The sequence below is a fragment of the Camponotus vicinus genome, unplaced genomic scaffold (assembly GCF_025532165.1).
Source record: "Camponotus vicinus isolate PSW18456_S1 unplaced genomic scaffold, iyCamVici1.0 SCAF_8, whole genome shotgun sequence".
NCBI lineage: Eukaryota > Metazoa > Arthropoda > Insecta > Hymenoptera > Formicidae > Camponotus > Camponotus vicinus.
This window is the reverse complement of record NW_028141980.1, coordinates 11761878-11788527: the sequence shown is the minus strand read 5'-3', so window position 1 is coordinate 11788527 and position 26650 is coordinate 11761878. Positions and strand designations below refer to the sequence as shown.

The window sequence follows — 26650 nt, the reverse complement described above, 5'->3', positions numbered from 1 at the left end:
CTTTATGTCTGGAAAGTGATGTATATAAGCGCGGTGTGCGTGCGCGCAGCATGTAACTATGTTCCTGGGGCACTTCCTACTGATCATTTAACGAGTTGAATATTCAACTACAAGCCGTGTACTAGAGCGAGCACGTAAGCAGAGAAATGATGGGCGGGCGTATCTTGATCGTGATAATTCTCAAGTAATTGCCGCTAGGATAATAATTAACACTGAAAATGTAAGGCGTATTTCGCACCTGTATATCGTGCCATCCGTTAATAATTACGTATCTTTGCTACGCGCTAGCATTATTTTCCACATGAACTATATTTCACAGTTATTATTTTTATTTTTCAAATTCCTCCAAACTCATCATTTTTTGAAATAAATATATTTATATTGACTTAATCGTACGATAGTGTACCTATAAATGATTCGAGCTTTTCACAATATTTAATTAAAAATTAAGTAAGATATCAAGTCAAATATTTTTTTCTGCTGTTTCTAGCTTATGGTAATTTGGGGAGCATTCTCAGCGAACAAGGTCGAATAGCAGAAGCGGAAGAAGCGTTCGTCCAAGCTCTTCGCTATCGACCAAATATGGCAGACGTGCACTACAACCTGTAAGTCCCATTTTTCTAATTCTCTCATTCATATTCTTGATACATTGTGACATGTTTAAACCTGACAAATACGAGAATAACAAACTAAAAAAATATCTACTAGATATCTTTGAACTTTTCAAAGCTTTAAAAAAGAAACTTGCTAGAGAGAAAATATATTTTTTATATTCTCTCTGTAAAATATAATTTTATAAAAAATATCATTAAATACTTTTCATCATGAAATTGTTCTGCAAGGTCTCTTATTATTAAAAATTCAAGATTAGAGTCGTTATTTTTAACATACAAAGATTTGCCGCTCCTTTTTATTTAGATTTTAAATTTATTAAGGATCTCTCTCTTAAATCTTTTTGATAGCAGTAGTTGTTTGAATTTAATCTGCTATCGATGAAGTGCGAATGTTGGTAAGAGGATTACCAGATGATCCCTGTATTTGACCTACTAATTTTTCCCCGATTTTTTCTATTCTCCGCGATACGGAATATATTATATTTGTTCGCGTTAAGCCGGCCCGGAAAATGGGAAATCCGGCGACGAACTCTGTTTACTACTGCAATCATGTCGGGGAAAGGCCACGAGCTTCTTAAGCACGTAATATCGGTCAGCGTATCTTCCCGATCTCTCTCCACGACGCATCAACGACACATCAACGACTTCGTATAGAGCTTACCGAGCCCTGTCCCGAGAGAGTAGCTGAAAATCCCTGGGGTCCTACGATCGGCGCTCGTCATCTTTCGACGCGCTCTACCTACTAAAGGTGGGAAAGGACACGGAAGTCTGTCAAGCTGTTGAGTCGATAAGCCTGCCTATCCTGGGCATCCCTCTGTGCGCTCCTGATAAGCTGGCTACGTAGCACGTACTACGGCGCCACGTACTTGCCCCATTATATACCCACCATAGACGTCTTAGTACGGTATTCCTGCCGATTGAATCGAACGATCAATAGAAGGTGATGTACTAATCGATAGGAAAATTAATGATCAGAGACAAAATAACTTCAGGACACGAAATAATTTCGAAATAATATCTCGATATCATGAGCATCGATTTTAGATTTCGAAATTATATAAAGGTTTCTCCAAATTATTCAGAAAAATGATGTATCATCGAGAGAGCCAAGTTAACGCTATCGGTAATGAAATAAATTTCAAACAGAATAAATATACCATAAATTAACGTCCATTTAAATATGATCATAGTATTTTTGTGAGATACATTTAAAATAAAAGTAGCATATTATAAATATTCAAGGTAATAAAATCAAAATGATTCTGAAACAAAATAGGTGTAACGTAAAAAAACAAGATTTCAAAAATAGAAATATTTTAAACAGATGTTTAAAAGGACGTGTTAATAATAACTTTTTATCTCTAATTAAAATACGGTAGCATGTTTAAATAAAAAAACTATCCATTATTAATTATTTGCAATTATTAGATAATTATTTTAATTGTTTAATTTGCATAAGAATATTAGAATTAATTAGTGTTACCGATATCTAGCTCGTGTAATAAATCCATACGGTAAATATTTTAAGATAGCCGAATGAGAGTAAAAAGAGGTAAATAGAACTAGGGTAGAATGTAGAGCAGAAAAATTACATTACTTATTGAAACAAATGTGTCAGTGCTGCAAATATAAAAGAAATCTTTTTTAAGAAAAAATAATTTAAAATTCTAAAAATATCGATATTACGTTCGCGATTTATGACTATTTTAAAGCACCACAATATACCGTTTCTTGAAATAGTCACTTACTTTTAGCATTGAATCTTATGGAACTGTGATATCCTATTTTTCTTACATTTTATTTTTGCGATTTTATTTTGATCTGAAATTTATACCATATTATATTTTTGAGCTTTGATAAAAAAAATTAAAAGGAGATTTACTCTCTGATAATACTTGTATTATTTTAATTTTAATACTCTGGTAAATTATTTATTTATCATTTTAACTCTTGGGCAAATTAAAAACATTTATGGAAATATGTGCGCGTGTGTGAAATCGTATTTACTTCGTTAAGTAATTACTATACACACGACTTCAACATGCTGAACCAGCGTACACTGCGGCTACAAGCGGTTACAAGCAAATTCCGGTGAAACCGCTCGTCCGTTCAGATAAGCCACACCCGACGTTTGTCCCTTTTCGTGGCACTGACGGTAATACCTTCAGGATCAGCTTTTAGAGTGAAATGAAGCACGATGTAATTACCTATTACTAAATCCTTGAAAAAAGGTTGCTAATGTCATCAAAATTTCGAACATCATACATGTATATGTCATACTATCGAAAATCTACGGCTAGATATTAAAAATCAAGGCGGTGGTTGCAAAATATCGTGTAATTCGGTGGAGATTTGTGGAAGACATTTCGCTACCTTATCGGGAGCAAAATTACAATCACAAATAAATGACCTTTGTGAATGCTTGCCCTCTATTCTGTCAACTTATTCATGATCAAGCTCAAAAAAATGACGAGTCGGTTGATCACTTTCCAGTTCTTATCCCTGCCGATGATATACGGTACACAATTATCACCCGACGTATGTTATCGATACGAATCAATAGCCCGGGAAATTTCCGTTTACGTCTCTCCGTCATCGACCTCGGAAGAAAAAGACGGTTAATAAGAAAGCGACATATATCGCTCTCGCACTCTTCGCGTTCCCGCGTTTTCCCCTCCGGTCGTTTTACTTTCTTCCGCGGAAATTTACGAGCAGATCAGATATATCGCAGGATATTACAGCCTGGATGCTATAAAGGAAATATAAAGTCCACTTCGTGCTTCATGATTTTCCTTGATATATTAAATCTTCTCTTTTACTCTTATATATTGCTTTACTTATATATTGTTCTTCATATATATATATATATATATATATATATATATATATATATATATATATATAAGCTTAAGATTTCTCGTTTTTGCGAATCGAAGAAAACCTTCGGACCGACCGGATAAACACTTCCTTCAATGTCGATCTCAGTTCCGGCGATAGATCAATTCTCGCGACATGCTCGACATCGACGATCGCGCTTGTTCACGTCAGGGCAACGAGAGATAACGACGGGCGATTTTGCGCCTACCGTGCGTCTCTTCTCTACCTCTTCTCTAGCTAGGTCAACTTCTAAGAAGACTGATGACAGGCCTTTCCCCCCCTCCCCCCGTACCAAGACGACGGATGTTGATTTATTAAAACCCCGGCGTGATCGTAAGTCATCCATCAGCGGCTGCCGGTGAATGGAAAATTGATTAGTTTTCGCCGCGTGTTAGGAAAACCGTGAGGGGGCAAAAAGCTCTCCCCGAGCGGGTATCCGAAGAATACATTGTAATTATGTATTACTCTGTTACTCTTGTCGATAGGCGTACTTAATTAGCCATCCCCCTCCTCTCTGTTCTTCATTGTTATCACAACGTGATGGTTTGATGATGGGGAGACTGGGCGCGCGAAAAACGGCTGAAAAAACTGAGCCTGCACAGAGCAGAGCAAATAAGATGAGCAGGATAATTAGTAATCGTAGCGAAGCCACGATTTCTCTCAATCTCGTGCAAATGTGAAAACACCGTTACTGACGCTTTACTGCGACACAAGTAAATCGTTTTTCTTACAATTAGACGCTGGAGTTTTAAATCATAAAGTACGAGGTAAACATTTAATACAAATGATCGTAAGTAGCAAAAACTTGTCACAGAAATTAAATTGAATTATCTAAGTTCTGCAGTCATCGTAGCAATAATTACGACAATAATTCCGCATAGCAATCATCTAAGATGCTCTCTGCCGCTAAAATGGCTAACCAAATTAGCTCACGACGCGCTTTGCTGCGAAACGGGAAGTTGATTCCCGGTGGTCGTTCAGCGGAAAATGGAATCGGTTGATTCGAGGTGGGAATTGACACCGCGTCAAAGGGGGTTCTCTCTCTCTCTCTCTCCCCCCTTCTCTCTCTCTCTCTCTCTCTCTCTCTCTCTCTCGATACTTAATTGTCGTCGTCGCGACGCTCGGGGCGCCTCGTCGTCGTACCAGGTAGGCATGCGCCGTTATACGGTGCATTGACGTGCAAAATGGCACGAGGATGCGAATGCATCAGAGAAGGAGAGAGAGAGAGAGAGAGAGAGGGAGGGAGGGAGGGAGGGAGGGAGGGAAAGGCGGAGCCGCGTCAAAGACCCCGTTGAATGCGTCATCGCGCAGACAGGTGAGGAGGCTTTCTGTACGTATCGGGCGACGAATGACAAATTGTCGCGAGCGAAGGAGAAAACGGACCGCGGAGATACGGCACTTCGCAAGCTTGAATCCGGAAATTAACTCGAAATTAACTTAACTGATTAGTCTAATCAGAATTGCGAGTCAAAGACGCGCTGAAAGAGCTCGCTAATTGCATCCCGCTGCGCTGGCACTCCTGACGGAGACAATAAACCCCGTTAACGGAACATTTCGCGGTGCTTTTTTCATAGCGAATGCAGTCGAGTTTGCTTTTCGATATCGTGACACGTAGCACGTTTTTCTATGCTTTTTTGAAAAGTACGATTGAAAATTTTACGTCATACAGAAATAATTATGTATCATGTTGCCTAAAATGCCTACGGTTGATTAATTACTAACTTAGCTATACCGCTATTTCTTGCATAACGACTCGATTGTTCCGCAAATTTGCTCTCCCGTCCAAAAATGTATGGTGGAATAGCGCGACACAAAGCGAATATTATAAATTCACGATCATAAGAGGGGTGTCATGTTGGCACGAAATTTGCAGGTCTGTGGATAAAGCTCAACGATGATATTCGCTGTCATGAAACATGAATGTGTCCTCGAATATGCTCATCGCTCGCACGCATAGTTACAATAGATCAGTAATTATAATTTTGTTTAGTCGCCGTAATATTGTGATGTTACAAAGTGGATTTGTATCGCAATTTCAAAACTCTCGTTAGATGTAAAACCGTATCAGAAATAAGCAATATGAAATTGGGACGTGCCATTTAGTTGCCTAGCGAGACCATACGCATTAAACCTCTTTGCACATACCGCTGCACTATAATGCAGCTGATATACAGTAGAGTCGGTGTATCATCTCGATAATGGACCGATTTCTAGGCCAGGCCACAATACAAGCGTGCAAAATTAAAAAGAGGGTCACATCGATTCGACGAATTTCATCGACGCTCCAGTTTGGAAAATAGAACAGAGTGTAAACGTTAAATAATTGCAACTACTAATTGATTTAATAAAATTATATTCGTTTTATAAAATTTATATTTGCATAAGAAATTACGTGAACATTGTGAGAAAATATTTTAAACATTTGTGGAATGCGTTAACGTTGAATTTTCTATATTAAATGAGAAGTAAATAATATACTCATTTTATAATGAAAATACACGTTTTTTTATAAATATTGCATATACTGCAATATAATTTCTAATCGTGTCAAAAAATATTAAAACGTTTCAACTCGAAATCCAACAAAGATTTAAGTGGTACGTCAAAATCTTTTTGCCAGATATTCGATTTTAGAAGCATTATAGTGTACGATGCAGAATAATCTGGATTATCGTCATATCGGCTTGTATCGAGAACATTAGGCAGCCTTTAAAATCCTTTGACCGATCAAAATACCGCTGTGCAACAGGTTTTGCTATAAGCAATAAAAAAGATTTCTTTTAAATTAAAGTTGTATTAAAAAAATCAAAAAGTATCTTCTATATTTTCAAACTAATAATCAGAAAAATTATTTGATCAAATTGTTATTTTAGATCAGAAATTTGCTTTATTTTGATCTGGATCAATTTTTCAAAAATTTTATTGCTTTGATAAGAATTTTATACGTGTAGAATTAAACTGTCTGAGAGAATGTATTGTTACTGTTTACAAATCATAACATTTCACATTTTCGCGTCAAGAAAATCCAATAATCATGGCCGTATACTTTCTTAAAATAAATTTTATGATTTTTTTATTGTTCTTTTTTTTCTTCCTTGGGATAGATTTTTCTGATAAATTTTTCGTAAATTATCTTGTTCCCTCTCTTATCGCATACAGCATATGTTGTACATATGATCACTTTAATATCATTCGAGTTAGTCTTAAGTACAGTTGTTGATAAAAAAACAATGATTGTTAATGTTACGTTGCAATACAAAGATTGCGTTCGTCAGCAATGCCACACAACGCAAAGTGACAACGCAATTGAATAAAGCATAAGTCAAAGAGGATTTCCTTAACGGAATGCTACGCAATTCGCGTAAAACTAATGACCCTGTGAGTCGCATCTTGCAAGATAATAGGTAGAGGGTGCGGAAGACGGGTCCAGCGAATTGAATGGGAAATTGATGGGCTTCGTCCTTGTCGGTCATGTACGAGACCGCGCGCGCATCCGCCGTAGACCTGGAATCTGTTGTCCTGTTGATGTATACAGACTGTAGGCACCTGCAACCGACCATTCGCGCGATCTCCTCTCGTCCTTCTCCACCTCCTCCAGTTTGCCCATTTCAACGGCTCTCGGCCTTGTTACTACGTGCGTTCCTCAGTTGTATAAAGGCTGATTCGCGCTCTTTGTATCAATAGAATATGTACTGACTAATGTACGAATCGATTTGCAGCATGACGTAATAACAGATAATAAAAGCTTTTTCTTGCCAATATTGATATAAATACCCCAGCACACAAAACATAAAAATCTTTCATAAAAATAATGCTGAAATTTATAGTGATCACTGTGAACTGTCAATAGTGTGAATTACACATTAAACGACGTCGAGTATGTTCCATTTAAGTTTATTAGACAATATCATTCCAATTTGTAGGTAGCCAGAAGATATAAATAATTTATTGACAATTCAGAACTTAAGAGCAGATAATTTATTCACTTCCATTGTTCTATTTTTGTTAAAGAATATTTTGTCAGACCTGAATGAGGTACAAAATTGGCACAAAATATAATACCGATAATCCGTGACGCGACTTCGATATCAGATTTTCATTAGTGGGAATGCTGACGTGTCGTTAAGCGTGAATCGGCCTTAAACCGTCATCGCCCGTATCCGACATGGTGTTTGTACGCGCCGGCCGCTTGAATATGTATCGTCTCGACGGAGCTTTGATTGTGCACCCTTGCCCGCATTTACATACGGGCCAGCGTCCGAGCCGGCTCTTCAGAAGATGCAACAGCGTGCGCGAAGGCGAGCGTCGTCCATTTGTGCGGTTGGTGCTGACGTGTACGAGTCTCTCTCCTTCGCACCGTGAGCTTTTCGCTACGATCTTTACCACGTGCTTAATCGTAACGAAGGGAATTTAATGCGCCTCTTGTGCGAGACGAGAAGCACGTTGCGAGAGACGGGCTGTTCAAATATGCGGAATTATGACTGATTTACTGGGCGAGATAGGGATGTTCGTCTCTCTCGTTTGACTATCAAAGAAAGCATCGTCGTCGAAAATGTACAAAAGAATCTGACCTACTCGCTGAAAAATAGATGCTTGTTTCAGTCTGACTATATCAAGGAAGATGGTTGGTGGAAATGTATAAAAAAATTGACAATCTTACAGTCTCTTGCGAAAAATTGGGAGAAATACTCTGTTCGTGCAATTTTACTACTTATATTTAGATATTAATGCTCTTTAGTCTTCTCATTGTTGCGTGATTGTAGATATTAAAATTAATATAATACACATGTAAAAAGCACGAACCTTACCATGTTTCCTGATATTCTCAATTACAGAAAAATTTTGGAAGAAAATAAAAAAGGTTTTCAATTTTTATCCAGTTTTAAATACAAAATTATATTTAATAAAATGGAAAATTTAGCAATTGTGTCTATTCTTGTTACGTCTCTTAATTAACATTTCTGTCCGCTCTTTATATGACCACTATAACACGTAAGCTCATTAGATACATCGAAAGACACAAACTTATACGCTCGTACGTTCTACGGAAAATGTCGAGGCCGAGATGCATCGTGCATTCTTGTCCCGGCCTTGGCATGCACACGAGACTATGCCTTTACCTCTCTGAACTACCTGCCTAAACTTTAACCGCTCGTGCCAGCGGTTGGTACAGAGGTATTATCTCAGGCTCTCCCGTCTGTGTTATCAGATACCACCTCGTTGGCAGTACCGCCGCGTTGTAAACCCGACTATCCTGTCCCCATCGTTTCATCAGGGCACGAAAGAAAGACCATCAAGAGAAGCTTACTCGAAGAAAAATTTAAAATGTCTAAAGGAAACTTAAAAGATTTAAGGAACGATGAGACGATTTGATGGGAGAATTTTCGTCTTTTTTTCTTACACACGCATTCATGTTGTGATTTGTTATTTTTCGAGGAATTCTATGATGTCGATTTTAGCGTTTTCTCCTCCATTATATGAAGCTTAGCTGAAGTAACTTATGGGATTAACTTAGCGAGTTTTAAGCTTCTCCGGGATGATATATTTTCTTTAGACTTATAGAAATACGTGGCGGTTTTATTCGTGCATTTACGTTTGTCAGTCATAAAGACCGGTTGAGTGCGCGAATACAGGCAAAACCCAGTTATCCGTCAGTTTTCCGACTTTACGCTAAATATGACGAAGAGACATGTTGGAGGCATTAGAGGCACATCAAAGTCGCATAAACTTACTGCCACGCGGGCAATTATCGCGCACCAGACATATCGCATACTAGCGACAGTTATGCGCGAATATCAAGTTCCGTGTCGTATTAGGAATCCCGCGGTGAAGCGATGTTCACATCTTCGAGGCTTCGCAACTGAAGAAAACGCTCAGAACTCCAGAATATCGATGAGCTCGAGATATATCGTGAGAAAGGACAGATTGAAGAAATTTTTATTATACACGTAACATAAGCTGAATAAATCTTGATTAAATGTCATTGAAAATGATATGAAAAAGAGAACAAAAATTTTTTATGCCGCTAATATAAATATTACAATTACAAGACTTGACTTATTTATGAAGTAACTGATCATTACTTTTCTCATCAAGTAAAACATAGGCCGCGTTGAAAGAAAAAGTTTGAAGATAAAAAAATGTTACAGCATCATACAATTTTCCATGCATACAAAACTGCATATCGATTTTCTCCGAGTTTCTCCGGTTCCATCAGATCACGAGACCGTCAAAATCGCCAACAGAAAGGCTACAGATAAGTTAGTACAAATTGAGAGAAAACGCGTATCTTTGGAGAGGCGGCCGTGTTCCGATATCTTTGATCAGAAAAGTTCTGTAGTTCTGTCGGCTTTATTGACTTCGAAACGGGCAGGGAGAGATCGTCGAAGCGGACCGGGCGATTTTTCTTCGTGACTGCAACGCGGAAGAGCACATAGCCGTAGGGCGTAGTTCTCGTTGCGTCTTTGACCGATTAAGCGACCGCTGAGGTCACTCGGCGTTTCAACTTCGGAACAAGTATTGACGTCGAGAGATCGGCGAAGGTACGGGATAAGAAGACATCGTCGAAAGAGCCCTTCTCTTCCGGGGATCTTGAGCTCGACCGCAGAAACGAAAGACACTCTCGAGAGTGTCCAGGAAGATCAGGAAACAATGCAACTTACGAGTCGATGAAGCGGATTATTGATCGGATCAAGGACGAGTGCAATGGAATTTCATGGAGACACGTTTTTGGCGGCGTTATATTCCCGTGTGGACGTGAACACGATTGATTAACGCTAAACAAGATAGAATAAACAATAACGTTCATGTAATGCAAACATCATCTATTATGCAAGTTGTGACGTGTATTGGATAAAATATACAACTATTATTAATATTACTAAAACAAGAATCAATCGCATCCCACTGAATCACCATAGTCCTTGTAACATGATATTGACTTGAATTTTTATCATGTATGAAAAATCGGGAGATGGATCGCGAGTCAAGGATCAGAGAAATATTCCAGGAGGTCGACAAACTTGCCCGTTCCATGAATCATCGCGCAGTTCGTTCGCGATAGTTTGATACATTAATCCGTTAAGTTAGAGAATTTATCGAGCTGAAACTTGGTTTAATCTCGGTCCAATGTAAACGCAAGATACTCGCACCGTGCTTGCTGCAATGTACACCAAGACGGATACACCGCTAGAGGCGAGGTAGCGAAGAAGACGCAAGCGGAGTTGTGTGAACTATGACAAAAGGGGGACCGGAGAAATAAAAGGAGAGAGAAATAGAAAGACAGAGAAAGAGAGAGAGAAGGGTAGAAAGAAAGAGAAAATAAACGAGAAGGGATCGTTCACAGACTTTAACAATGACAAGATACGAGCTGTCTTGAAATTATCTCCATCTACCATCTCCAAAGTGGAGCTGCTGGTTCGTCAGGGTAAACCGAGTTCATGAATTAATTAGTCGGCAAACGACAGCACACTCGTTGACCGTAGCAAGGGCTACTTCAGGACAGGAAGGGGTCGAGACTCTCTTACTTGGTAGGTACATACACGAGCGCAGACATTGGCTTGAGTGGATGAAATCGAAAGTGTAATAAGAGCTCTTTATAACGACTCCGGAAAAAACGTGATTTTCTACTCTGCCACGAGTTAATAAGTTTTAAACGATTTATCAAACAATTTACATTTCACAGAACATTTATTAATGAATTGCTAATAATGAGCCGGTATAATTACGAGAATGAAGGATAGTATAAGCGACGCTTGAGCTTTTTAACAATCACATTTTCGCGATATATTCAATAATCACTAGATAGTAATCGTTAGATTGGTAAATAATTTTAGAACTATTGCGATAATGCTAATATTATGCAATTTAATAGCATCACTTATATAGACTGCAACTTAATTATTTAATTATTTTTCAGCTTAACTTTATGTTTATATGTATGTTGTATTTATATTTTACGTACAGTAAAATGTATAATCGTAAACTAATTAATTTAGATAGTAGATAGTATTCTTTCTATCAATAATTTTTATATTTTTTATAAAGAAAATTAAACTTTTTATAAAGTTTTTATCTTATGCATATCACACCACTTTCTCTATATCATCTGTTGTAAGAGGAACATCTTATCATCTTATTGTAAGAAGAATTAAAGCAAGATAATTAACAAATAAAAAGATTTTAAAAATTCGTACGAATGTTACGCAAGCGAAATGGCATGAAAATGGCTCTGAATTTTTGACAATAATATAAACCGATAACAATGTTGAACTTCGGGATAAGATAGCAAGAGTGGATAAGAACAGACAGAGGGCACATAAACTACGACGTCGGGGGTATGTGAATTCGCAAATATGGGATGGCGAAAAGGGGGAAGAATAACGCGGAGGCAGCACTTATTGGAACTCCGACATCCCTCAGGATCGACTGAGCAGTGAATAATACAGAACGATACATCCACTGTTTCTCAGTCGTACTGATAGTATCCGATCCCTCAGCGCTACCTCGAATGCAGAGAGAAGAAGATACATAAAAATAAATCTAAAAGTAAAAGCTGTGGAGGGAGCTGGAGAAAGAGGTGATAGTCCAGATACGAGAGGACTGGCGCACGCGTGAGAGTGAGAGATGATGGTACCGCGCGCGTAAGGACCTCCTGCCAGATCCCAGCACGAAACTTTTCGAGAGTTCGTCTGATGGCACTCCGGGGAATCACGCACGCACGGAACGATCCCTCTCGAAGATCCTCATAATATTTCTCGAAACCCTTCAAAATTCTCTAGAGAAGATTCTCCCCGCCTCCATGTCGCGCTCTTTTATATAACGAATTTCCAACAGCAGCGAGAATTTACGACAAGAGGCCGCACGATGGGTCTATCATCTTCCTCGATTCGCGAAATTGAGTGATCAAATAAGAATTGATTGCCCATTACAATTTGCGGATTCAATGGAAATTTGTGACGCGATACAATTGATTAATGTGGACGTCTCTGTTGAAGCTTATGGGATAATCATAAATTTTAAAAGGTCTACTAGAGAAGATCTACTGTTTGTAAAGTCTATTACAAAACTTTATTACCCTCTAAATTTTCTCTTTTTTTTCTGTAAGGATACAATATATTAAGGATATAATATATAAGGATATAATATATTTATAAAAAGAATCTCTTTTTTTTTAAACGTATTTTAAATGCATATATGTTAGCAAATGGCTATCGTAAAACAGCTGATCGTAAAACCGCTAAAGCAAACCGTGAAAAACGATCGACTTTTGGCACAAAGTTTTGATTTCATTAACACCATCGAAAAACGCAAATTGCCCCTGAAAAAGCACAAAGGTTTCAAGATAGGACGAGATCATCGATATCCAGCGGATGAACGCTATCACAGGAAATCAAATTGCGCGAGATACAACTTAATGCATTCTCCGATACTCGTCGGCGATTTATTCTACTCGCGACCGAAATAATGCCGCACGGCAAACATCCGTGACAATTTGGTCGATGAACATGTCTCGTTATATCGTCCACGGTATACGCAGTTCCTCCTGCGACCCGATGGACCGATCCGTTGACCGAGTAATAGATATATCAGGTGATGCGTGTCTCGGATATATAGGCGACCTTGCTGGTCGATCTCTCTATATTTCCCTGACACAATCAACGCCGACCAAGCGGTAACCATTTCCCCGTGTTCTCTATAATATCTCTGTGTTGTATCTCCTCTCGACTCTATCTCCAACCTAGAACGCGTCTGTAATTTCCTTTTGCTCGCTAAATTGCGCAATCCTGCGTGCATTCTTGGTGAAAGATCCATGTGTTTACGCTCGATCAAACGAGATTGCCATTGCTCGCGTATAATAATAGATAAAGCATGCCAATCTGCGAATATAGTACATTCGATGAGTTTAGGTAAATAAATATTACCGTTGGATGGATTAAATAATATCGTGATATCGTATCTTTTTCCATGATATATGTGTTAAATTTTGCAGCTTGTGTCAGTCTCATATTGCGCAACACGATCGGATTAATCTTTCACAATGCGGTAACAATATTGTTTCAGTATTCGCATATTCTAATTATATTATACGCAGAGTACGGCCTACATAGCTATGGTATTCGCGATAAACCATAACGAATCGTCCGATACGAGAACGGAACGCGTTTTGCAATTGCCCAGGTCGTTTGATCGCGCAATCGCGGCCCCGTTCGCAGCAGATACATCCGATTAAGGTACGATTATAATTCCCGGCTGCCCCCTAAATATCGACCTTCGCGCATATGAATCCTTCGCGTTCCCTGCGGATCCACGATGAGGCATCGCGTATGCCCAGTACACGTACGGAATACCGCTCCTCCCGTTTGTTGCTCAATAATGTACGCAATGGCTATGCAGCCGTTACCATAGAGCATCCCCCTCTTCCTCTCTCCGCGCATATTCCCACGCTTCCGCCTCCCCGTCATTTAAATCCCTCTCTTTCTATTTCCACATTCCTTCTCTCTTTCGTCCGTTTCGCTATTACACCGTCTCTCCAGCTAACCAGTTTATCTCTATTTCCTCCTGTCTGGTTTTGCCAATGATGTATCACTTCCATACAAGATGTCTCAAAATTACAGATATTTGTTCAATTTGGAATCGATTAAAAATTAATACCTTTTGAATTAAGTTACAAAGAGTGTTGAAAATAGTAAAATTTGCAATCTAAATTTTTTCGACCTATTGACAGAAATATATTATAGATAAAAATGGCGGAAGATGATAAAAGCACATTAAAAAAATTATTAATAATTATTTTATGACGGAGAATACAAACATCTCTTTCAAATGATTATAACAACTATGTACTCTATTTTAATCTTATAAGCGCGCACCGTGTAGATTTACCCACCAAGCTATTCGCATTCGCGAAATATCAGCGTTTGCATCTGTCTTTCACATCCTCCCGCATCCCCCGTGCGCATTCACCGCATTACACTGTCCACCCCCGCATCCTACCATCGCGATCAATCTCTTCTTGCACCCGCATATAATCCTCCCCCTCCCCCGCCCCGCCCCTCCCCCTCCTGTACCATCCCATCCTTTATTACATCGCTCGCATATCACTTCGTTTCGCCATCTCACCCCGAATACACACGCACCATAACCGTGCACGTATCGGCGCAATATCCGCGCGACGCGCCATGCGAGCACCGCGCGCGCACATGTGATGCCGATTCTGACCCGCATACGGAATACCGTATTACCATCCGGCCCGGCTCCGGCCCAATACGGCCCGTTGGTTACCGCGTTGCCGGCATCGGCCTTTGCAGCTTTGTCTCGACGCATCAGATATTACCAGGATAATGCGTCCATCGGACCGCGGACCCTTCCATATCCACCCCCGCGCGAGGCAGCAACGCACCCTCCGCCTGTGTAGCTCTCGCCCTCTATACTATAGGCATGTGCGTACCATCGACCAGCCTTTACAATGTGCACATGCACGCGTATATGCACATACGTATACGCATGTATGTAGATATATGTATAGCAAACGCATGACCGCGGAGCGAACGTGGAATCGACGCCTGTTCCAATAGCAGCGACCAGCCGTCTCGGTCGTCGCGACCGAATATTCGGAAGCTTTGTTGCTGCGGTTGCAACGCCGCGGCGCTCAAAGGCGTCCACGTCAATGTTAATTATTAATGGAAGCGAGTTCGAGAATGCTGAAATGATATATTGCTGTCTGTTATCGAGTTAGGGAAGAGTGTTGTCAGTGGAACGGGATCGAGCGTGGACGGCCACGTCGGACGAATGAATTCTATCTTATGTACAACGCGTGAAAAGAATCAATTCTCGAACAAACGATCAAAATGGAATTTGAAACGGAATAAAAATGAAGTGATAAAAAAACTAGATATTTACGTCAATGTAAATACAGGAACGTTTACAAACGCGGTGTGTTTTAACGTGTAAACTGAACGACGGAATGAAAATTCTTTTTTTATCCATTTTGCAATCTATGTTGAAGTTACAACAGTAAATATTATTTTCTTTATTACAAAAATTGAATTAATGGACGATGGTAATTTGACAAATAAAAGTCATAATATTCTCATATTTTTCTCGTATTTACTTTGTAAGTTATACATTTTATTATCAAATGTGAATTTTTCTTGAAATATGTACATTATCGTGATTGAAATTTCAAGTAATCTATATTTATGTAGTGTGTGTGTTTTAAATTTATCCATACTCGTTGACATAATATATGACGTCGCTCAACGAAACTAAAATGATCATTTTATTGATTAGAGTTAAACAACGAAAATATGCTGGGAAAAAATCTAACGAAAATATCTAATATTTTTTAAAAATTCTTATCTTTTTTTCATGAAAATGCATCTGATATAAATGACTCAAGTTTAGAAATAATAAATTGGGAAATATTGAATAAAAAAGAAAAAGAGATGACATGTTGATTTTTTTTTGTAAATCTGAAAAAGATTACACAGAAATTCTTTTATCAAATACTACTATTATAGCATGTATAAAAGGCGTGCATCCATTCGCTATATCTCATCATCGACTTTCGCGTGACAAGATTTGCATTATATTTCTCGAAGCACGGAGAGAGCTGACTCATCTCATGTATGCCTCGATGCATAAAACAAAATGCGCATATCTGTCATGACTATGTTATGAAATCATACGTGTATTTGAATGAAAGCTATCAGCGATTTTCTAAGAATACCTCGAGAATCCTGAAGGTTTTCATCTATCTCTCAAAAAATATTTTTGGACGAAAAAAAATGTTGCAGATATATTTTCTTCTTCCTTTTTTTTATTTCATTTGCGATCTAGAATAAACATGCAATAAAGTTATTCATATTTTGATTTGTGACATGAATGCAAGACAACTGACAGAACCGATTATTAATAGCCACGTTCTGATGTTACACGATAGGATATAATGGTTATCATAATAAAAATCAAAATTGTGTCCGTATCACGGAACTATTATTAACAAACAGATGTCATAAAATGCATTACATTTGTATTTGGCTCATGAGTACATCCGGAATGGAATCGCAATGTCATCATGTCGAAATTTTAAAAAAGCTCGATTTCACAAACTGACACCACTCCATCAATCGAATCCGTTGATATGAATTTCTATAATTTCGGCGATATTGTTATTCGCAAGTATTATCTCATCGAGTTAAGTACACGTACAAAAGATACAAATTGATGTCAGGCATTGATGTAACATAAAAATATTTATTCTACACACAATGAGATAAAACAATCGAGTATTATATAAATATCCTCATCAATTTATATAGTATTACTCGTATGCATATTTTACGCGAACGTGTTTCAAACCATTGTTGTGTATTTCACATATTAGATTAGACTGCAATTTCATATAATGACATGTATTCTCCTCTCGTTGCGTTCGTAACGAGTTAATGCAAGATCCAAAATTCAATCGGGAATAGAATTTTGCACTAAGAACGGAATAAATAAGGCTGCTATATATCGTCACGTGTTTAGATTTAAAGTGATATAGATTCGAACGCAATTAATGAAATCAAACGACTCCGATATCGCCTACTACTTTAAAAATAAAATAAAAAATATCAAGAGATCGTAATGTGTACCGGATTTAGGCGAGCGGCCACTAATTGAGAGAAAAATTCCAGTCGCATTTAAATCAGCTCACTACGACAGATCTAATTGCTCGACTCGTCTGTTTTGTCCGTCTCATTGTGCTTTTTCGGGACTATTCTTTTCTCTGCTAATTTCATTCTACTCTGATCCGAATTCTTCTCTTAATACACATCATTGTGCCATTTAGTCACTAAAGCGAACTAATTTTATATGTAAACTTAAACTTTTAATTAATTATATATAAACTTGAATTTTAAATTAATCTATCTTATATATAAAATATACATATAAAAAACACATAAAAAAATACGTCATATAAAATAAAAGTTTACCTAAATTAATTAAAAAAACCTTTTTTTAAATTTTTTAAATACGTATATTGCATAAGAGAAGAGAAAAGAAATATATTTATTTTCATGGCTTTCTTTTTACGCTTCTGCTGAAGGTTTCTCTGTCATTTTACACATCTCTGCAAAAACTCATGTCTGCTGAATATAATTATACGAAATATATATGTATAGAGGACTCTCCAAGTTTTAACAGACAGAAGTATTTGAAAACATCTGGGAATAACAAAAACTTACTTTTTTTGCACTGTGAATATTTTATTTATTCTTTTGTACACATGTCGCGCGTGTCGTTGAACAGCGTTTTTTGTCCGCGCGAATGCTGCAGTTGCAACGAATACAGAAAGTAGAACGGTATTATTTGCATATCCTCGTAGTTATGTAACATTTTATTTCAGAGGATGACCCACTGAATTATAAATTTCAAAATACATATACATATATCGAATTATAAATATATATATATGTGTGCAGGGGAATGATTTTTAAATTATATTAAATTATTTGCGAGAGAGATTGGTCATAAAATTAAATAATATATCAACGAAATATCGATGAAAGCAATAAAATTAATTTGCAAATAACTCTTCATTATTAGTACTTAAAATTATTTCCATTTTAAAATAGGTTAATTATCAAGTTAATAAAAGGAATTAAATGATTTTAAAGTAAATTTTAGAACAGTGGATTAATATAGAGTAGAAGATTAAAGAGAGATTAAAGGGCGAGGTAATAAATATGAAATTGGTTTTGTCAATTCGATTCTTCTGCTCTCGTAAAACGTAATCAAATATTACATTGTCTTTAAACGCAAATATCTCGATAGTCGAGTCATCGAAAATACGATTCATAAAAGGTACACGGGGCGCGATCACGAACTCTAGAGGCGTTCCAACTTTCAGACCGGCGCGAGTAGCGGACACAAGAACTTGTTAGTCCGCGTGTCGGAACTTGTATTTTATTAGAAAAGTTATGCCAAGGATTAAACGCGATTCACGACGAGGGTAACCATATTGGGTCGGCGAAAACGGGAAAGGAATGTGTAATCGCGTCTAATTTGACACTTGCCCGTTATACGCTATTAACTCGCGACATATTACACCTTGATCCTTTACGACTTTCCCATACCGTACATCATTCTGACATTTGAGAAGTTTAAGAGACTTGGAGATCTATTCCGCGTATTCTATTATCCTACATTAGTATTAAATTTTCTTTTTTACTCGAGTATATTCTATGAAAATGTAATAAATTCTGTTTAAATAGATATTTTTATCATTTAATTTTTATTCAAAAGAGTAATTTAATTTCTATTCCAAAGATTTACAGATCACTTTTTCAAAATGCTTTATATTTATAAATATTTAAAATTTTTAATACAACACAAATTGAACAATAGAGTCGTTAGATTATTTCTGAAATCTTGTGTGTAGATTATATGAGATTGTGTGAAGATCTTGTGTGTAGATTATATGAGAATTTTAATCATGCATATTTGCAATATCGTACTAATTCACGCGAAAGCCAGAACATCTTTGAGCCATTGAAAACGTAATCAGGGAAGCTTGTAACATTCACGTACTTCCGGGAGCATCTGCGCTTGGAAAGTACGGAACGAGTGGCGGCGAACATGAGAACTTGCCGCGCGTCCTGCCGAGGAACCCGTATTTTATTAGAAAAGTTGCCCGGCGAATTAGCCGAAAACATGACGAAGGTGAAGAAGGTATAAGAGCCGCGACGGAAAAAGGAAGACTGGCCCGCGTCGATGGGGGGTCGAGAGTCGGTCGGTGCGGTGTAGTGTATATGTGTGTGATGCCAGGGTGGCGTGGAGAAGTGCGGGGGAGGATCATTACGTTTCAGTACGCCGCTGTGGAAAACTTACGGATCCTGGAGGCCACTCGAGCTGCGCGCGGGGCGCGGCCTTAATAAGCGCCTTAACATCCCGTCTATAAATTTTAAGCGATGTAAAATTAGCGCGAGCTCAATGGTAGATAGGGGATGGGTGGTGCCACTCGTTTCTTCCTGCTCTCTTTCTCTCTCCTCCTTACCCTCTGTCCTCTCCGCAGCTCCGGCAACCCTGAATCTTCCCTTAAACTTCGCGGAATAATAGGTTCCGACGTTAGCCCGGCTCGGTTCGCTCCCGCAACGACGACTCTTTATTCATCGTCTCAAGTCGTCGAGCCGATCCAACCAACCAATCAACCAAGCCGAAGCCTCTCGTTGCTGTTTGCCGAAGTCGTTATTAAGCGGCGCGTTCGGGAGAGAAAGAGAGAGAGAGAGAGAAAGTTGGCTGAAGGTAATTTGACTTCGAACACGCGAATAAAATTGACTCTGACTCGGCAACGCTCGTGTCTCCGAGAGTGATGTAAGTGATGTAAGCTATGACGTGAACGGAATAGTTGACACCGCGCAACTGATTGTGTAGAACGAGAGAAAACCGATGTGATCGTGCGTCATGCCATATCCGTATTGTACTTTATGTCTCGTTCGGTTACTCATGGCCAGTCGTGAAGAATGGCAGTAAGAGTCAGCATAAGTCGTAAAGTATCGCGATCATTTCTGATATACACTTCAGCCAGCAACTTCGACACGATACTACCGTAGTTTATATCAAATTCGTCAATCTATAACTATATATTTGTATATTTATTTGTTTGAAGAACTTAATAAATGCATATTTTTTCGAAGTTTCTTTTTATTTTATACGATTATATTTTACAGATTAATCAATTTGTAAATTTTACCTGACATTTAGAAAAAATTTCTTATTTATTTTCTCAAAAATACTAAATCTAATCTTGTAAAATACGAACTTTTTCTTTAATTTAAAAGGCGTCTTCTTTATTTTTCTTTGCTGTTTCATCTTTCTCCAAATATTGATTAGCAGAAATAACCTGATGATTTCACATGGAACGTATCACTTTTCTGCAAAATTTAAAAAGTGCATTTTTGAAAGACGATATCTTGCACGGATCTAACCTACAGCAGATCTCTCAACGGGAAATTTCAAAAAAGAAAAAGAATCTAATTGTACTTGAATTGTTCTTCTGGAATGCTCTTCAATTACTTTTTCAGGCAAAAGATTCTAAAGCCTTTTTTACACAGTTGTGCAAAAAGTTCTTCCCATCTAAGGGATCCTATTTCGTCTCGCGATACGCGAGATTCTTATGAGAAATCACGGAAACGACGAGGGGGATGAAGTAAGCGATGCCAGAGAATAAGGAGGAGGAAGGCGCACAATGCACAACCGAGAGATCTCTCAAACGCGCGCGATTTACTTTGCAAACGACGATGAACTCGGCGAACTCGGAGGCGCCCTCGATACGACACTGCCGTCTGAAAACTTGGCCAATAAGCAGTGAAAACAAGAAAGAGGTAAGCCCCGAAGACGAGAGATTGCATAAACGTAAGCAAGCACGTTAGTGGCATCAAAATAGTCGAATATATTTCGGGGATCGATGTCACCACCGATTGTTTATCTGCCATCCGCGCTGAACGACACCCTGTGTTTCCGTCCTCGCATCTCGGCCAACAGGACGACGAGCAGTCCGAACTTGGAACGAACGGGATATAATGCATCACGATGTTCGAAAGGACTGGAAGAGGCAATCGCCGCAGAGTGCCGATGCCGCCGTAAATATTGTACACAAACCGCTCTTATTCGCGTGCGGTGAAGTCAGCAGCCGCGATGTACGACTCGTAGACCCGATGACCCTGACAGTGTTCTTGCCGAGAAGTACTGAGTCGAATCTTTTACCTTAAAAATATCAATTCGCTTTTTTTGTATTGCTTTGGATCAATTAAAGATATTTTTGAAGAAATGTTGCAAGCAGAGATGTTAAAAAATGTATTTATATAAGCTATATAATCACTTAATTTCTACATGATAAAGCTTTTAAAGATTACAGAAGATTTATATAGAGCGATTAGTGGTTAAAAGTAAAAACAAAAAAGTGTACAAATATTTGAACTTTTAAAACAAAAAGAATTGGAGAATAATTAGAAGCAAAAATATATAATAAAATATTAATATATGTATAGATTCTTTTATAATAGAAATTTCTATAATTAATAAATTTATTTATTAAATTAATAAATTAATCAATTAATAATGAACAAAAACTTCTTCGATAAATTTAAATATTAATGTTTAGATTTTTCACAATTGATTTAAATAATTTTTCACAACCAAAGTGAATTATATGTTATATTATTATAGTAATGGTTATACCACTGGAATAATAGAGGTGTAAAAATGGCTAGAAGGCAGGCTGTAAATATGCCTTAGACCAATATCACTCGCGCAACTTGAATTATTGTAGTTCTGCGACCATCAGGAGAGGTTAAAACTCAGCTAGTCGCTCGCAACCAAGACCACACGCGGTCGGAAAATTTAGCTTTATGACACTTGACGGGGAACAATTGCGAGAGTGGACGGTGCGATGGCGGTGCGATAAATATTGCGCAAGCAGATCTTGTCGGACCGATGAAATTGCCGCGTGTATTTCCTACGTAGCATGCGGCGAGGATGTTTGCGAACCGCGCGCTTCGTCCGCGAGATATGAAGCCGGAATGGGGAATGTGTCGGGAAAAAAAAGAAGGGTGAGGGAAAAAGAACGATGCGCCGCGCATTGAGGAGGGGTGGTAAATGCGAAAGAACAAAAAGGACGAGGATGCGAGTGGAGCGGTCAGCGGCGTGGCTGCGTGAATAATATATAAAGCTCGCGTGACTCTGCTCTTTATGACGCAACCGAACGTATCGCATTCCATAGCGGACGCGTGACTGCAACTTTTCATATACATACATATGTATGTATATGTGTATGCGATTACGGAAAATTCAAACATCAAGTCGCGGAGACGCATACTACGAATGTACGTGAAAAACCCTGCGGTGTCTCTGAAAGGAACAGGGCCGTCTACTTGTTACGCAAAGAAAACAATGGCGTTGGCGAAAATTAATTATTCCCCGAGTTCACGGCGTTTCGCGCCGGAAAAGGAAAACGAGAGACGGAGAGGGAAAGAGAAAAGGAGACGAGTGCGTTATGAAGGAACGTAGATGAACGTACTGGTGCCAGTGACATCTGAGAAAATCATGTCGCTTATACGACGGTGGGTTGTTGCTGGCGTCATGATTTTGCCGGGCGCAATTTTGCTCACGTACTACTGCGAAAACGCGACGAATCGTGATGCTGAAAATGCGTCTCGCGATATCACGTTTTCCCGCGTTTCCTGCGTTCGCGGTATTTAAATAAAATAAATGTCCGCGCGAAAGAAATTATTTTCAATGCAGAAGGAACGTAGAAAATGCAACGTGGATAATTATTATATTAATACGATTTGATGCGAATTATACGTGACTCTTCATTTTCGACGAATTATTGGACAAACTTGCATAATGCGATTACTAAATTATACAGAGTAGTTTAATTATTCTCGATGGTACGGTTAATATTTTAATTCATTTTTTTGCTATTAATGATAGTTCAATTTTATGAGTGTAACGATTTATACATTTATTTAAATTATATGATAGCATATGCCTGAATTTATATTTCAAGTTTAATTAGCAAATGATTTTTACAACTCATCCTTTTAGATTTTTATAAATTGCATAGATGCATATTTCGAATTAAATCTAATTTTCAATGTTAGTTGTTTCAAAATATGATGGAAAGGTGTTTTTAAAATGGTTGACTTCCTAGTTTTAACTGGAATGACGCGAAACAGTCGGATGCATAGAAACTCGTTTACTCGATGGCATTGAACGACATACAAATTTTTTCGCGCGATAGTATCGAAAAACCCGGGCGAATCCGCGCTGAGCCGTACACGGCGTAAAAACGAGAACGAAGGAGATAACGGAAAAAACGAGGAACGGAAAAGAAGTGTTTGTAAAACCGAGGGCAAAAAATAGTTTGGCAACGAGACAAAGACGGGGCGCGATGGAGAGGACGAGTGTGCAGGACGATTTCATTCCTAGCTGTAATACTCGGAGAAAATCGAGCGATTCCGATTCGTTCGAATCCGCCGATCGACAAAACCAAGCGGAAAAATAAATGTTCCACCGCGTTCCGCGATCGCGCGGATCTTTCCACGAATTTAACATATGTTCCACGAAATCACGGACCGCGGCATTGCCGCGCAATTTCGCCGATGACTTTTGATTTTGGTGCACAAAATGTGTCAGATTTTTGGCAAAATTAAACCGTCGGAAAAGAATTGATCTAGAAAAAATTAAAAGCTTATTAAAATTTTTATAGCAATTATAGCCTGAATATTATTCCCATTACTGTTAATTCTCAGTTGATCAAATTAATTTTTTAGTATTTGATGAATTTTGAAATTAATAAAAATCTCTTAAAAATATTTATTACAAAATTTTGATTAAAAAAAATTTATTTATTGAAATAATTAATAACGAAGAAGCTTGCATTTGAGCGTGTGTACAATGAAAAGGATAACATTTAGCTAAGATTTTGTTGAGGAAAAGTCGACCTCAATCGTAAGGCAATACATTCTTGAAGTACTAGCTTTTCCAGTGGACATTGTATTTTGCAAATATTTGGCTTTACGGATTGTAAAGGATAGAGCACGTAATGGAAAACAGAATGAACGGCAGGAAACAGAGCGAAACAGGTCGGGCTTTCATTGCTGCGAAACTACCGCCTTTGTCGTTTTCGCCGCGATTCAGTTCGAAAATAAATAGATACTCGTTGAGATTTCCGAGGGTTTCGTTAACGCAGAGGGAGAGATTATAAATCGGAATGCAATGAAAAGCGGAATATCGGGCTCGATACATTTATATTTTGCCGTTAAAAGATTTATTAATACCCCATTCGGATTTTTAATATCTATTTCAAAATGTTTGATTAACAGTATTTAAAAATATCGGTTATATTTATCGATGCATAATAGACGAATATCGAGATTATTGATCATATTTTTCATAACATTATTGAAAATGCATAGAATATGAAATGTCAAGTCATGTAATAATTTACTAATGTACAACGTAATGGATAAGCAGATGTCAGAGGAAAGAATTGGATGTACTGTATAAAAAATTACTATCAACGTGTCTCTCAGATCACTTAACTTGACAAGAGAGATACTAGCGATCTTATTTTGTTCGCTATATTGGGAATATTTTATGACACATCACGCTAATTGATTGCAATTTATTTCAAAAATGACGGCATTAATTGACATTTGCGAAAATAACTAGATAAACCATTAAGATATAAATATAAGATAAATATAAATCGGGTCAAGTATATACTATAATTTTGCGAATATCCAAATATTAAAAATATTAAGTAATTTGAAATAATACGATATCGTGTCATTTACTTATTTAACTATTTAACTATTAAATACTATTCTCATATTTATAACGCACAATTCTCATATTTATAACGTTGTATAAAATTATCTCTTCGCTGTGTAATGTAACTTTGTAATGTATGTCGTGCAATGTTATCTTTCTCTTTAGATTTATCTACGCGATTAAGAGCAAAATGTAACGCAGCGTGCGTCAAATGAGTCACCGTAACGTTTAGCATCGTGCAAGGGGTTGTATCTTCGATATAACGCAACTCGATCTTATGATATCATTATCTTGTAGGTCATAATCGTCGCGATGAGAATGGGCTTACCGCGTGATTGCCATCCCTTATATACAAGGTGTCAGGGCAATCTCTTCCCAAAATAAGCTCTTGTAGCTTATTTCGAGAGCTTTTCAAAACACTATAATAAAGTATTTTCTCATCGAGTACTTTTCGAGTTATGAGACTTTAAATCATTTCTTAATTTTTACATAAACCGTAAAATATCTAGTAAAATATTCATCTTACCTTAATACTTTTATGTACAAAATAATGAGAGGAATCAATTGGTGTAAAGAAAACATAATTGTTTCGAAAAGAAAAATGTAATTTGCAATTAACAATTACATATTTTTTTTCGAAACAATTATGTTTTCTTTACACCAATTGATTCCTCTCATTATTTTGTATATAAAAGTATTTAGGTAAGATGAATATTTTACTAGATATTTTACGGTTTATGTAAAAATTAAGAAATGATTTCAAGTCTCATAACTCGAAAAGTACTCGATGAGAAAATACTTTATTATAGTGTTTTGAGAAGCTCTCGAGGTAAGCTACAAGAGCTTTTTTTGGGAAGAGATTGCCCTGACATCCTGTATGTATCCTTCATAAATTATCGTAAAACTTCTGTCTCGCTCGCAGATTCCTCAACGCGAGTGTCCGGTGCATCCGAATGCTACGATTAAAATGACATATTATATTGTTGAGAACAATGCGTGAGCTTATTCCGTGTTGCCCCAGCTTTATTGAACGTTGCGTGACAGCGGTCTTCTCTATGCATACGCACGTTATGTTAGCGGGCGTGCAAACACACACATATATGCATCCACAACAAACATGATGAATTAGGCATCTCCCTATCGAATATCGCATTCGTTTCACGTCGGGTCGGGTTAAATAATCGCGAGAACGTTTCAACAAAAGCGTCGCACGCGCGCGCGCACTTTACTTTTACAAATTGAAAATATTTGTCTTCGATTCCCCAACGTATAAAACATAGAGAAGAGAAACGTGTGGCCCACTTTCTCCACACATGGACGCGCGCTGCATAATTCAGCGGACATCAACGGACGGTAGAAAAACAGTTTGAAACCGCAAATTACATACGAAGGACTCATTAATGAACGGACCGGGCGAGCGTGACGAGCTCTCGTTAAAATCGCGTTCGTTGCTGGAGGTTCTCCGGCAATGGTATCGACACGGTAGACCTAACCCGGCTAAAGCACACTGTGTATCTAGCAAGTAGACCACAAAATCGCCGTGTTGCGTTTACATGAGTGGAATTAAGTTTCTGTTTGCCTATTTATTACCGCATCACGCGAAAACGACCGGACAAATGTTCGCCTAAAGTGGAAGATACATTTAGAGTGTATGGTCTGACTTAAAATGGGTTAAACTACTTACTGTGTACACTTCAATTTTCGGGACTGTTAAATATGCTCCTCGCTCCTTCCATGAAGAATAATGTGTAGTAGTACATCCTTTTTCTCTTATATTTATTTATTGCGATCTCGAAAATTAATATTAAAAATATTTCTTATAATTCTTTAAT

General features: G+C 37.8%; 1 protein-coding gene across 4 annotated transcripts in view; it reads left to right on the top strand.

Moving 5' to 3' along the window:
- Nucleotides 1-26650, top strand: part of Tmtc2 (Transmembrane O-mannosyltransferase targeting cadherins 2) — a 265630-nt gene that overhangs the window by 194625 nt on the left and 44355 nt on the right. For all 4 annotated transcript variants that reach the window (XR_014440051.1, XM_083106345.1, XM_083106344.1 and 1 more), the window contains one exon: nt 491-605. Coding sequence is in view for 3 of the 4 variants with exons in the window: in XM_083106345.1 (XP_082962471.1) it covers nt 491-605 (115 nt within the window). In the remaining variant the exon portion in view is untranslated. The remainder of the gene's footprint in view (nt 1-490; nt 606-26650) is intronic.